This window comes from Lissotriton vulgaris, chromosome 11, assembly GCF_964263255.1.
Source record: "Lissotriton vulgaris chromosome 11, aLisVul1.2, whole genome shotgun sequence".
NCBI lineage: Eukaryota > Metazoa > Chordata > Amphibia > Caudata > Salamandridae > Lissotriton > Lissotriton vulgaris.
In genome coordinates, this window is record NC_141699.1 from 304,380,493 (window position 1) to 304,394,588 (window position 14,096).

The 14,096-nt window shown below is 46.8% G+C and overlaps 1 protein-coding gene across 1 annotated transcript in view; it reads right to left on the minus strand.

Annotated features, from left to right (window-relative positions):
- Window positions 1-14,096, minus strand: part of KSR2 (kinase suppressor of ras 2) — a 1,792,292-nt gene that overhangs the window by 1,264,760 nt on the left and 513,436 nt on the right. The window contains exon 4 of the mRNA XM_086943271.1: window positions 11,918-12,425. Coding sequence (XP_086799397.1) covers window positions 11,918-12,425 — 508 coding nt within the window. The remainder of the gene's footprint in view (window positions 1-11,917; window positions 12,426-14,096) is intronic.

Below are 14,096 nucleotides of genomic sequence, written 5' to 3' on the forward strand. Positions count from 1 at the left end.
CTACAGTGATGAACCAGAGGGTGGCATTGATGTACCAGAGGGCGGCAGTGGTGAAACAGAGGGTGCTGTGAACCTGTGATGAATGAACCAGAGTAGAAACAACATAGTTGCGACCGTTGCGAGCCGACAAGTAAGTTCGCAATTGCGAACTGGTACAAAACCCTCGCGAACTGGCAGAAACCCTTGCGAACACAAAAAAAAATCTGCAAATTCACGAGAATTCGTGGATTTTGCGGATTGCAAGTTCGCAAATACGCAAATTCGCGAACGCCAGATTCGCAAAATTCGCCCATGCTTAATAGCCTTATAGCCCGCCGTAGTGGGCTATACCGCCTATTAAAGGCCCGCTGAATCGTTAAAGGCCCGAGCGGAAGGCGAGGGACTTTAACAAAACAGCTGGACTTTAATAGCCGTATAGCCCTGCTACGAAGGGCTATAAGGCTATTAGAAAATTCTGCCACTAGAGGGCAGAATGTTCTAACAAATTAAACAAAGGGTTCTCGAAGCTCGAGGGGATATAAATCCCCTCGAACTTCGAGAAGCCTTTGTAGAACAATGGAATGTTGCTCTGCGGGCCTTTACCGGCCCGTAGAAGCATAGAGCACTCCATTGTCTGCAATGGAGCTCCCAACATTCCAATGTTCTAATATATGTTTATGCACTTGATAGAAAATCCATCTCTTATGTCAAACAGATATTACCAATTCTGGACTGGCCAAGAGTGTCATCAGACATTCCCCCATGCAGCTGGAGCGCATTGAGGCAAGTTTCTGAGGACAACAGCTGCGATTGTCCCCTCTCCCACTCTCTCAAGCAACCTGTGTGCAGACTTACAGAAGTGTTATAAGCAACGAGAGAGAGAAAGAGAGTAAGGAAAGAGAAATGGGTAAGAGAAAAAGAGTGTAAGGAAATAGAAACATAGAATGGAAATTGAAAGAGAGAGGAAAGAAAGAAATAAGACAATGGATACATGTGGGAGGTGGAAGGGAGCGACATGTGTATGGACATTTTTGGCAAGTCTTTTTTTTGTTTCTCAGTCGGGCCTTGGATAACACAGGCTCACACCTATGGCACTAGAACTATAATTCAGGTTACCGAGGGCTTCCAGACTCAAGCATCGACAAGACCCAAACCCCAAAGTTGGACAGATCATAAAGCTTCGTTGCTTTAACACCAGAGAGATATTTTAGTTACAAAGATCATAACGGCACAGTTCTCTAAGCACACAGGTATTCATCATGTTAAAAAGACCTCAAAAGCGGAGACTTGCGACATCAAATCTACCCTTCAGGTTACAGCGCCCACACTTTGATCAGGACCCTGGTAGAGCTGTTCCAAAGGTTACACATATTTCACAAGTTCAGGCCAATGACAGCAAATCTAATCGTCAGTTTACCGAGAGGCTTGCCAGCTGGTAGAAAGACTATCACCTGGACACACAGCACACACAGGGTAAGTTGGCTGACAGTAGTATTGTTCTTTATTTTTATTTTTTATTTTTTTGTAGCTTTTATTCGATATGCAAGATATCTTATAAGCATATTTATAATACAATCAATATAATGTACAAAAAAAATCATTGCCACAAGAAGTCAGTATAAAATATTAAAAGAGATAAAAGGACGTAAAAGAGCGTTGATAAATTAACTAAAAAGAGAATTAAACAGCTACTGACAATCTCTTACATCGAATAAGCCAAAACTGCTTTAAAAATTTAGCTGTTCCGCACACAATAGGGGGGGAAGTGTCCGTGCTTAGGATATGCAAGGCTACTAAATAACTACAAGTGCCCATATTTTGGCAGAGTGGTTTCAGCCAGAGACTCCTAGGCCTTGCGTAATCCGGGCATTCAAATAAGACATGCGCAATGGACTCAACCTTACTCGGGCAACATGCACAGTTAGGAGAAGAACGGGCCGCTAGTGACCATTTCGATACCAGAGCACCTAGCGGGAGGGAACCAACTCTAAATTTAAAATAAAGAGCTCGGTCAAAGGGGAGAGTGATCAAGTCCAGGTAGGGTTCAAAGGCCACAGTGTCTTTAATTTGCAGAAAGGCGGCCGTGGACCTGCAGTGGTTGGAGTTTGTAATTAGACGCTCCGCAGTCCATTTCCAATAAAGCGCCTTGACAACTTCTTTTGGAGGGGCTGAACGAGATGACCAGCAATCTCCTAGGCCGATATTCTCCAAAAGCTTTTTGGTGTCGGTTAACCATCTTATCTTAGCCCAACCCCCCTGGCTCATTATATCTCCCAGGGCATCAGCATAGGATTTTAATTCTTCGCTCCTCCAAATCCGTGTCCACAACAGGAGCGGGCGAAGCTGGGCCTGGTCTTTGATGTTTTTACATCCAGTGTCCATCCACACTGGTACTGATGGTGTGCTCAGTGGAACAGAGATGAAAGATTTTAAAAGCTTGCTCTCCGCTGTCACTAGGGCATCCAATCGGCAGTGGCCCCACAGTTCTGCCCCATACAAGGCTGATGTCGCTACTTTGGCCTTGTAGATGTCGAGTACTGGGGTAAGTGATCTCCTAGTTGAGGCCCTGTATTCCCTCATGAGAGCTCCTCCTACTCTCCTATGATTAAGAACCATTTTATCAATATGGTTTGCCCAAGTCATCCTATCCGTAATCCGGATACCAAGGTAGTCGAATTCGGCTACTTTCTCTAGGGGGATAGAATTAAGTGTAGGTGGGCGGCCCAATTTTTTAGGTGGATTTACAACTAAGTATTTCGTTTTGTCCACATTTATTATTAACCCTTTTGCAGCACAGAACTCCTGGAATCGTGTTAGTAATTTCTGCAGGCCTTGTGGGGTCTTCGAGATCAGGAGCGTGTCATCCGCAAAAAGCAGGGTTGGGATGCGGACACCTCCAAGACAGGGGGCGTCGGCTGGTTCTTGTTGAAGATGTTTTACCACCCCATTCAGATATAGTGAGAATAGGGTGGGCGCCAAGACGCAGCCCTGTCTTACGCCCCTGGACACTGGTATCTTCTCAGTGAGCTCTCCGTTTTTACCCCAACGGACCTGTGCAAAGGTGTGGGCATGAAGGCTTATGAGAAGGGACAAGATGTAAGGTGGTAATCCCAACTCATGAAGCACCCTCCAAAGCTCTTCCCGGGGGACTAGGTCAAAGGCAGTCTTCAAGTCTATAAAGGCTAAGTAAAGACTACCCTTGCCTAGTTCCACCACCTTCCACCCCAAAAGGGACAGCCTAAACACCTGCTCTATTGTCCCCATACCAGCCCGGAAACCTGCCTGGAAGTCTGATAGGATTTTATTCTCCTCCACCCAATGGAGAATCCTACCAAGGATAGCTTTACCAGCTATCTTTTGGGTGGAGTCTATCAGACTTATGGGGCGATAGTTGCCCGGGGTCTCCCTACACCCTTGTTTGTAAATCAGGACCACCACCGCCCCTTTCCAGGATTCTGGCACTACTCCTCCCCTCATAATATCATTTAGGAGAGCTGCTATGATCCTTCCCCATTCCGCTGGGTAAGCCCTCATGAGGTCACCCGGAAGGCCGTCCGGGCCCGGTGCCTTGCGCGGTGCTACCCAGCCTATAACCCCCTCGATCTCTAAGGGAGTGAAGAGGTCATAGGCATGAGGTTCAATTGCTAGTGTGAGGTCCCTCCCCACGGACAGTTCCCCATCTGGAGGGAGGTATAGGGACCCAAAGTGTTTTACCCAGCTTTGAGGCGGGATGTTGCAGGGTCTCATGGCTGCGTCGGATTTACTCCGTTTACTTATGAGATTCCAAAAGGCCCCTGAATCCCTGATTTTGCTAGCCTGTAGTAGGTCTTCCCAATATTTATCTTCCCACTCCCTTTTAGCCAAATTAAGGGACTTTTTATAGGCCTTCCTTGCTTCCTGGATCATACTTTGGGATTTGGATTTAATCGCCTCAACTAACTTTGCCTTGTGGCCCCTACATGCTTGGGTGTACCAACCATCAACTGGTTTTTTAGTTCCTTTATTGCCCGACTTTTTAGGATACAGGGTAAACACGTTGGTTAAGGCTTCAATCAGGGAGACAAAAAACCCACTCGCTTTACCCACCCCTTCTAGGGAGGTTCCGAGGGATGTTACCGCATGGTTTAGATGGGATTGAATTTCCCCAACCTTTGCCTCGGATAAAACCAGTTTCGCCCATTTTATTCTTCTACCACATGGGGAGACTTCCGATCCATCTGGTGGTACGGGTGCCAGGTTAATATTGGCCCTCCTTAAGGGTTGCCACCACTGTTCCATTTTTAGGGAGAGTGAGTTGTGATCACTTTCTGTCGAAGGGACCACCTGCATGTCCCTTACATAAGACCATAAGCACACATCTATTAGAATATAATCCAGCCTAGAGGTGTGCCCTGGTCTATTGTAGGTGTGGGCACCCCCCCTATCCGAGGAAGTCCTCCCATTCGCTGCCCTTAGGTTAAATTCAAGACTCAGGGAGTATATCTGGAGCGCCACCTCTGTCCACCTTTTAATCGGAGGGATGTCCAGTACCGGGATCCCCCTCCTAACATCCTCCTCATCTTGGTCGAGGGAAACGTCCGAGCCCAAGGGTTCGAACGTGCAGTTCATATCACCTGCAACCAAAGTGCGTGTCTTATATGGGGTGTTGTTTAGAAGGGTCTCGAGGAGAGCTATTACTGGAGACTTTCTCCCACCCTTTGTACCCCGGGCATATACATTATAGACGTTTAAAACAATTCTTCCCCTTTGATCTATAAGGGTGATATTTTGTATGTCCGGGGAACCTGTGGGAAAGTCCACTACTCTGCAGTTTAGAGAAGCCGCGACCCAGATGAGAAGGCCGCCCAAAGGTCGCCCTCTCCCAGATTCCGAGACTCGCGCAGGGGAGGAATAGGAGGAAAATCCCACCCTATGGACCGGCACCAAGCTCCATGTTTCCTGGAAGAGGCACAAGGAGTGCTCATCAACCCATGCAGTAAAATCCGGAAGAGCCAGTTTTCCTGCAATCCCTGCGACATTCCAGCTGAAAACCTTAAGGACTAGGTCCGTCACAGCTGGAGGGTCGCTGGGCGCCTGAATGCCCCTATCTATAGAACTCCTCCTCAATATCCGAGGAGAACAGGGATCTTGTGGAATGGCTATAGTGTCTCCCATCCCACTTGCAAGGTTTGTTTGGGTGGGTGGTGCTCCTACTGGGTCTTCTCTGCTCACTGTTTCCAGTCAGCAGGGGCCTATTGCCCACATTTGGTTCTCCCTATTGCCCCCTACAACCCCAGCCCAGTTTTGACCAAAATTGGGGGAACTTACACTTCCTCCATTTGGGCTAACAAGGTGCCTAGGGTAAAAATACGAAAGATCTACCAGTTTAACCCCCGGAGCCCCCATATTTTTGATAGGAGTACAAATGGATGGTACTACTCTGGGGTCTTGGAAGTTTATGATTGCACAATCCCCCTCCTGCATTTTTTTCCCTTGCCCTACCCATCCCACTCTGCGGACACTTAGGATAATGCCATCCACACCCAGGGGGATTGGCTTGTTTGCCTTCAGCCAGTGGATACACTTGTTCTTGAGTGATTGATGGTTTTCCAACTGGCCTTCCTTTAGGGGGGGCACATTAACCATGACAGCAACAAAAGGCTGACAGTCTGGTGGGAGGTTGATCGGGGGGATCCGTCGTGCTGGATTACTGGGGGCCGGTGGGGAGGTAGATGGGGCAGAATGTTGGGTTACAGGCCTAGGGGCTTTCCCTGTCGTTAAACCGCTAGGTTTGCTACTCCCCTCTGGTTTTTGATGGACTTCCTTTTTACCACTAGTTATCTGTTGCTGCTTTTGTGAAAGAGGCTTGGGCTTATTTTTATCAGGCTCTATATGTGTTGATGGTCCCTTGTGACTTGGGCCTGCTTTGGGATGGGGAGGAGATTTAGGAGTTGGGATTACTGGACTATTAGGAACAGCTTTGTTTTGAGATATTAGGGGCTTAGGGCCTCTCTGAGCTGGTTGTTCATTCCCCTTTGCACCCAAATCCTTATTTTCAGTCACTCTAATTGTTTGTTTAATTGTTGTTTTGAGTGAGTGAAACCCATCCAGGGTTGACTGCTCTAGTTTGTCAATCCTCTCCCCTAAACCCTTGACTTGTGCTAGTAATGGTTTCAAGAGGGTATATACCTTCTCCAGAATATTTTCAACTGTAACTAAGTCAGGTGGCTTTGAGACCTTGGCTGGGTGTGACCCCTTGGGAGAGATCAGAACATCCCCTTCTATGTCGGTTTCGTTCAGCATAGGGGCACCCCTTGTAGATCTCGTACTAGATACAGGAGACTTCCTTACTCTTTGGTAAAGGGCGGCCTGTCTCACTAGCCTACCCTTTTTGCGTTTACGCGGCTTTTTACCTAAGGGCAGAAACTCCTGCCTAATATCAGGAGTTTCGGTGTTAGGTGAAGCCCCAACTAACTTCCCATCTGATATAACTGTGGGGGGTGCAAGCGATTTCGGGGACTCAGGATCTCTGGTGACATCACTTGTGGGAATAGATGGTAATGATGTGGACAAGTTACTAGGGCCACCGTCTTCCACTGTAACTATAGGTAGAAGAGCGGCCAGATTTTCCAGCCTATCTATATTTTGCTCTATACCAATCAACTGGGGGGGGTCTGAGGGAACGTTGACCACACTAGGAGGGGTACCTGTTTGGACCCGGACGATGGCTGGTGTGAGCGACTGGGCGACTGCCCCCAAGGATGAGCGTCTTGAGGGAAGGTAAACTTCAGATAGACGCCGCTCAGACATAGCGATCTCCTTTTCAATCACTGCCGCTACCCTGGTGATAAAACGGTCCATTGTTCCTATGACAGGACTCGCGGCATTTGATCCTCTTTCAACTTCGCTCCTGAGAGGCTTTCCTGAACGGGTAGACATGGTTTGAGCAACAGAACGGGGACAGGCACCGGGCGTATGTCCTCACGGCTGGTAGGGAAGAAAGGGACGTGGCCCAGCCCAGCCTCTGACAGCCCCTGACTGCCACAGACTGCCCGCCCTTTGCTCGGGCTTCGCTCGGCGTCCCGCTCGCGTCCCGCTGAGCGTCAGGCTGCTTGCTAAGTAGTGGGCGTTGCAGGCGGGGGCGTGTCTGAAGGTGGGCGCGTCCGCTCACAGGCCTGGGGAAGCAGGGACTCCTGGTCTTCTGAGTCCCTGCTTAGCGCCGGCTAGTTTGTCCTTCCTGGCGCCTCCCAGACACAGCGCGCAGCCTTCACCTTTCACTCGAGCAAGCCGCGAAGCGGCACCCGCGGAGCGGGTGCGGCGATGAGCAGCGGCAAGGAGCACAGCCCAGCAGCAGGTCAGTGTGGAGAGCGCGGGTCCAGCAACAACCCTCAACAGTTTTCAGGTGGGTCCCCAGTACAAGGCTCCAAGTAGGAGCAGCGAGCAGCGCCTCACAGGGTCAGGGCACAGCAGATGTCAGCAGCCTCCCATGAGTTAGTTCCCTGACGGGAGAAAGCCAGGCAGTTAAAGCAGTATTCGCACACTGTCACCTCGTGCGCTGCGGCACCCGCGATAGCGGGTGCGGCGAGGTCTTTTGAAATGCGCCTGAGGCAAAGGGTGTGTCAGGTCTCCAGCACAGGTGTGCGCAGCGAAGCGTCCTGGGACTTGCAGTCCCACCTGTCTCCCAGTACAAGGCTCCAAGTAGGAGCAGCGAGCAGCGCCTCACAGGGTCAGGGCACAGCAGATGTCAGCAGCCTCCCATGAGTTAGTTCCCTGACGGGAGAAAGCCAGGCAGTTAAAGCAGTATTCGCACACTGTCACCTCGTGCGCTTGTTCTTTATGTTACAGAGATCTTACATGGTCAGCCTATAGACAGCAGCGATATCTCTCAGGAGAGAGAAGCCATCCTGGCTAAGGCCTATTATAGCATAGCTGTTACACAGTTCACATAGAAATAACAAGTTCTTTCTTTGAATAGCCATCCTGTGCATCAGCTTGCACATGCAAGCTACACCTTTAGTTCCACATTTTGTAGAGGCTCAAAAATATGATATCTAATCTATCATTTGGGTTACACAGATTTTGCAACCTACGGTCTCTGAGCTACCCCTTTCACAGAACAAAACCTACACTTTGAGGGTTGTGGCAGAACTACAGAATTCTTACAGCAAAACAACCCTTAAGATTACAGATTATATAGAGTTTAAAGGATCATCAGAGGTATCCCCGGGGGTGATATCATTTGGCATACTTGTGATTAAGGCTAACAGTTAAAACAATAAACCCACCTCTCAGGTAAGGCAGGCGTTACACGTTACAGCCTCACACAGAAAAAGATATGTAAACGCAGATGTCGGAGCTCTGATTTCAGACAGTAAATCTATCCCTCGGGCTAAGGTCTCAAATTGTAACACAAAACAATCCACCTGGTTACATTAATTACACAGCTTTACAAACAACAGGTATCCCTCATATTAAAACAAATGTTCAAACGTTTCCCTTTAATAATAGAATGGTACAACCCCCTAGAAGTAAATTCATCCTTTGAGTAACTGAGAACTTGTATACCAAGGTTCCAGAAAGTAACAATACCCCTCTGGCTAAAAAGCTCTCGTCAGACTCCAAATAAGAAACATTTGGCACACTTGTCACATGTATCAGAGTAAAACCAATTCTTACAAATCCTACTGCCTAGAAGAATGCTCAATAAAATATAAATCACAAGCTTGTTATTCCAGTTTCTTAAAGGTTAGTCTACATCCGTGCAAGCTCCCGCCACACACAAAGAAGCACATTACATCAAGCAGCAGTGCAAGCTTATATCACGAATACAAATGCACTATGTGGACCACAGCAGTGCAAACCTTCCTCATACAAATAACAGTCATGGTTTTTGAGGAGAAGTCGGAGTGTCTCTCATACTCATGGCAGGTCGACTCAGTGCAAGCTTTTCTCACAGACCGAACATCAGGAATAATACAGGCGGTAGAAGCTGGAGATTCTGCAGAGGTCAAGGACAGAACATGGGGGCAGACGAGCAATCTTCCTTCACACAGTAAACAGGGAGAGAAAGAGGACTCTTCCCTAATGCGCAGACCAGACAAACGTGCGGAAGGCATCAATCACATTCAAAAAGTTACAACATAGGCAGAAAACAACACGCTTACCAGAAAGAGAACAGGTAGAGCAGAGATGAGCCAGTATAACGTTCACTCACATGCAGAGCAGGAGATCAACACATAAAGCAGCAGTACAAACACCCCTCACATACATCCACTGATACACAGCTGACAGTTCCATTTTTAAAGTTAGAGATATGTTCTCTATAACTGGAGCAGAGCACATTATATCTTCCTAATTAGCTTTAACGATAATAGAAGTGGTTTCTGAAAAGCTGAAATGTAACCCACAGTGAGCTGCAAATAATTAAACAAAACTAACACTCCTTAGTCCCTACCTGGGATGCGATGTTGTGGCACACCCATGTGCAATTTCTACCTTCATCTAAAACCATAGTGTTACAAAAAAGTCCAAAATGGTGCTGCTGGCCAGGGCCCCATACCAATAGAATGGCACTGCATAGAAGAAAAGCGTAGGCCAGGACCATTGGAATGGGACAAGAACACTTGGATATTCCCCCAACTGAAGATCTTTCCCTGAAACAGCCTGAAGAGCGAGGAAAAGCAGGATCCAACTCACTCTGACCCTGAAACATTTCCAGATATGGTGGTCCCGCACTGACAGTTTGTGGTGCACCATTGAGGGCTTTGAGGCCCTGAGCTACAGATGCCGTCCAGGAAAGGTAAAGCAAAGCAGAAGAGGACAAATTAAGTATATTTTTACCCTAGGTTTCCCGATTCAATCAATGATAGGGAGGAATCATGACTGAAGCAAGACCAGTGGGAGCTTTTGAAAGCAGAAGCTTTGGAGGATCTCCAGTGCAAGGTGAAGGGCCTGATTTAGATCTTAGTGGACGGGTTACTCTGTCACAACGGCACAGCTATGTAGTCCGCCGAAATATAAATCCCATTATATCCTACGGGATTTATATTTCGGTGGACGGGATATCTGTCAGCGTTGTGACAGAGTAACCCGTCCACTAAGATCTAAATTAGGCCCTAAGATTTGTTTTGAAAATAAGGTGACATCTGTTGAGAAGGCAGTGTGAAGGGATTCCTGGACAGATGCGTGATCTAAGAAATAGAGCAGGCTTCCACACAACCTTTATAAAAATGTATGCTGCCTGGACAAACCAGGTAGAAGCACAAGTGAATAACCTTAAAAATGTATGTGGGTCGGCCAATATTCACTTCTCAAGAGTACTTGTTCTATGTGACTGCAATTTTTGAAGTTGAGTTGAGATTCTCTCTTTTATCTTCCCCATACAAATCGACAGAGACAGAACATAACAACTCTCAACATTAGGGTCTGGGTATCAGGCACTGAGTGAGGGTACCACCACACCAAAAAGACAGATGAAGTAATTCAAGAGTTTAACAAAAAACAATGGAGAAATGGGAATATGCTTAATTTCCCAAATTCAATGCAGTTTGAACAGAGGAAGACACTTGCGGTCCAAAGATCCACTGGGTAACCCCATCATTGTGATCAAGCACACTCAGTTAATTCAATTTGTAGGGTAGCACTATCAGTGGCGGCCGGTGAAGTACAGCTTACAAGGGGCAGGGGCCCACACACATATGCACACTCACTTACACCCAAGCATTCACATACAGACATGCACACCCACACATATTCACGACACTCAATCACAAACACATACACTTTCATGCACGCACCAATAAAGTTAAACACAACACTTGAGTGCTGACGCTCTCGGGGAGGGAAGCTTTGGAGGTACCAAGAAGGTTGGAACTGCTGCTTCCCCTCATTGGCTGACCCTAGGTCAGCCAATTGGGGAGGCATATGCACCTACCCCGTCACAGAGTAGGATGGGGTCAGAGAGACTTCTGACCCCACCCACTCTGTGACAGGTGTCAGGGATAGACCATTTGCCCTGGGCACTTCTGCACTACAGGGCCTAAAACTGAAGCACACTGGTACGAGGCTATCACTGAGGTTCCCCCTCATCACAAGGGGGAGGGCCTTGAGGACCTTTGCCAAACTGAGGAGGATACAACCACAGGCGCTGTGACATACTCAGCCCAGCAACGCTCAGCTCAGGCAGCCAGAAGCCTGCACATTTAGCTCATTCTAGCTTCTGGCTCCCTGACCTGAAAACAAAGAGTGTCTGTCAGGCTGACATTTGCTCAGTCTGACAGACACTCTTTATGCAGACAAGGAGCAGTGACATGGACCCTCCATCCTTATGGACAGGTCGCAGCAGCGAACTATACACAAATCCATTGTTCTTTAACATACTAGAACATAATTGATGTCCTGCAAAGTGATGGCCTCTAGTTTGTATACTGCATATCATTTGCCAGAAAGAACCCACCAATGTCAGAGCACTGCATAATGAAAAAGGGCACCTAAAAAGTCAGGCGAAGATGCTGGGTGGTGTTAACACCTAAAATATCCTTTCACACTTCAGAGAAGACGTCTGACATATAGACACCATTTCTTACTTATCTGTAACACTTCTCACTATCTATGGCAATGAAATAATTGTATAATTGCTTTTGATTCATGAGTCCCTGGGTTGCATGTAATTATCATAAACAAGAGCTGTTCCCGTGGGTTAAAAATAGGTAAAGAATATCTCAAAGATGTATGCCAAGAGATGATGTCCCTGCTCTTGACTCCACCACTGGAATCACAACATGCAGAAAACGTGGCACTTTGTGTCACCAGACTCTGGTTACGCCTAATAATGTATATATAACAGATACATTTAGGGGGCACAGTGTATATCAACATATAAGAGTAGGTATGTAATGTAAACTAGGCAAATAACCTGCAAGCATGCCTCCCACCCCAGCTTCCTGCTGAGATCACTTACTTTGGAGTGTGAGCTTCATCAACGCGGTGCCCCACCTGGAACTCGTGGGATTTACTCCGGTGCAGGGCAGTGAAGCCAGGAATGAGGTGTATCAGTTTGCGAGATGATGGAGGTGGTGTTCCAGGTGTTTTTTGTTTGTTCCTTCGCCTCACTGGTGGGGGTGTCCCTAAAGGGGTCATTGTTGTTATAATGTTCGGGGTCCTTGGAGGAGTATGTGCAGCATGCCGTTGGCGGGGTGATGGGGGTAAGGAGCGGTGCCCGGCTTCCAGGTGTTGACACAGTCCAGGGTAGCCTTCTACAGTCAGTCTGTCCACATGTGTGAACACTGGTGCGAGAGGAGATGCCAGGTGGCAATAATGCTGAATGCACTTGGATTGGACCTTAGGGCTCTGGGACAGGTGGGTGCGGATCCACTGAGTACTTTCTGTGTGGCACACAAGGGTGTTCTCTTTGCCTGGTTCTATCGCCGGCCATTGGATGGCCCAGTCTTGCTTGGATAAGCTGCTTCCTGTGTTCAAGAAAAAGTTAATTAGGAACAAATGCTCTTCACAAAGTATGCATTCAAATAAACTTAAACTTAATAACGTTTGGCACTGGTGTACGTATTAAGGAAGAAGCATACAATCATATCTAATTTAATTGTGGAGCATGAAACGAATCACAACATTACCTTTGTTTCGTGGGATTAATTAGCAAAGAATAAATACTTAGCCTGAATGCTTCTGGTCTATTGAGTAAGACTGGCATTTTGCAAATTACAGCTTTTTCAGGTTGGGAATAGTGTTTCTTTTTAGAAGTTCAAAAAAAAAATGAAAGGGCACATCATAACAATTAATAATAACATATGTGACTTTTTCCATGGTGTGACATTTAAACTAACAATTTTATAACCTTAAATTAGCGTCTTATGTAGTGGTAAGGAAAGATTTGCCTACCATAATGCAATGAGTTGTTTTTCCTGATATTCAATATCATTGTCATGCTTATTAAATTCAATGATGTCAAGTATGCCCTGAGAAGGCGACTCACACTACTTTCATATTTGCATCATAATTTCATGCTGGGAAAGTGATGCAAATTTGCCCTACAAGTTTACCTTCTACAGAGCTTTTCTATGCACAATGGAACTGCAAAGAAAAAGAACACAAAAGGCCAAATTCTGAGTGCCCAACAAGAGGTAAGATATCTCCTGCAGCTGGTAAATATCAGCACTTAGGGGTAAGGTATGTACCGGGTGCAGAAAAAGAAAACAAGTTACTTACCTGTAACTTTGGTTCCCCAGTATTGGTAACTTTCATAGATTCCCATGCTTTGTATCATTCCCCGTCGTCGGACTGGGAGTCTCGGTAATAAAAAATATCATAGTAGTAGGTACAAAAGAGAAAGGAAAGGCCTAGGCCTCATTCCCTTTTGTAACATATCAGCCTCTTTTTGTAAAAGAGACCAAACTCTAGGCGTCAGCCAATCAGAGGAGCCTCACCCTTAGAACCTTCCTGAAGGAACCTCAGAGCCTCAGATTTTCGTAGCCGTAGTGTGCTAGACACCATACTTGCTGAAGGCTGAGCTTTCCCCGGGGAGGTGGGTGGGCGCATGGGAATCTATGAAAGTTACCAATACTGGGGAACCAAAGTTACAGGTAAGTAACTTGTTTTCTTGCCCCAGTATTGGAACTTTCATAGATTCCCATGCTTTGTATCAGAATAGCAAGCAGTAAACACCATAAACACATTTTGTAAAGAAGTATATCATAATATTAGCAAGAAAACTACAAAATGTGTTACCCATGGAAGGTGGGATAGAAAGGAAAGCTCACCAATCACTTGAAGAGGTTTCTCAGGACAGCCTGGCCCACAGCCGCGTCATCCTGCTGCAATGACTCTAAGCAATAATGCTTAGTGAACCTGTGCACGCTGCTCCAGGTAGCAGCCCTGCAGATGTCTTTGATATGTACCCCCGCAAAGAGGGCCGTAGAAGAGGCCACTGATCTCGTTGAGTGAGCACGGATCCTGCCCACTAGAGGTTTCCCTGCTATCTTGTGGCAATGCAGAATGGCACTCGAAATCCATCTTGAGATCCCCTGTTTGGACAGAGGGAGACCTTTGTTTGGACCGCCGAAAGCAATGAACAATTGCGAAGATTTTCTAAAGTCTTTTGTTCGGTCTATGTAGAATTTTAGACA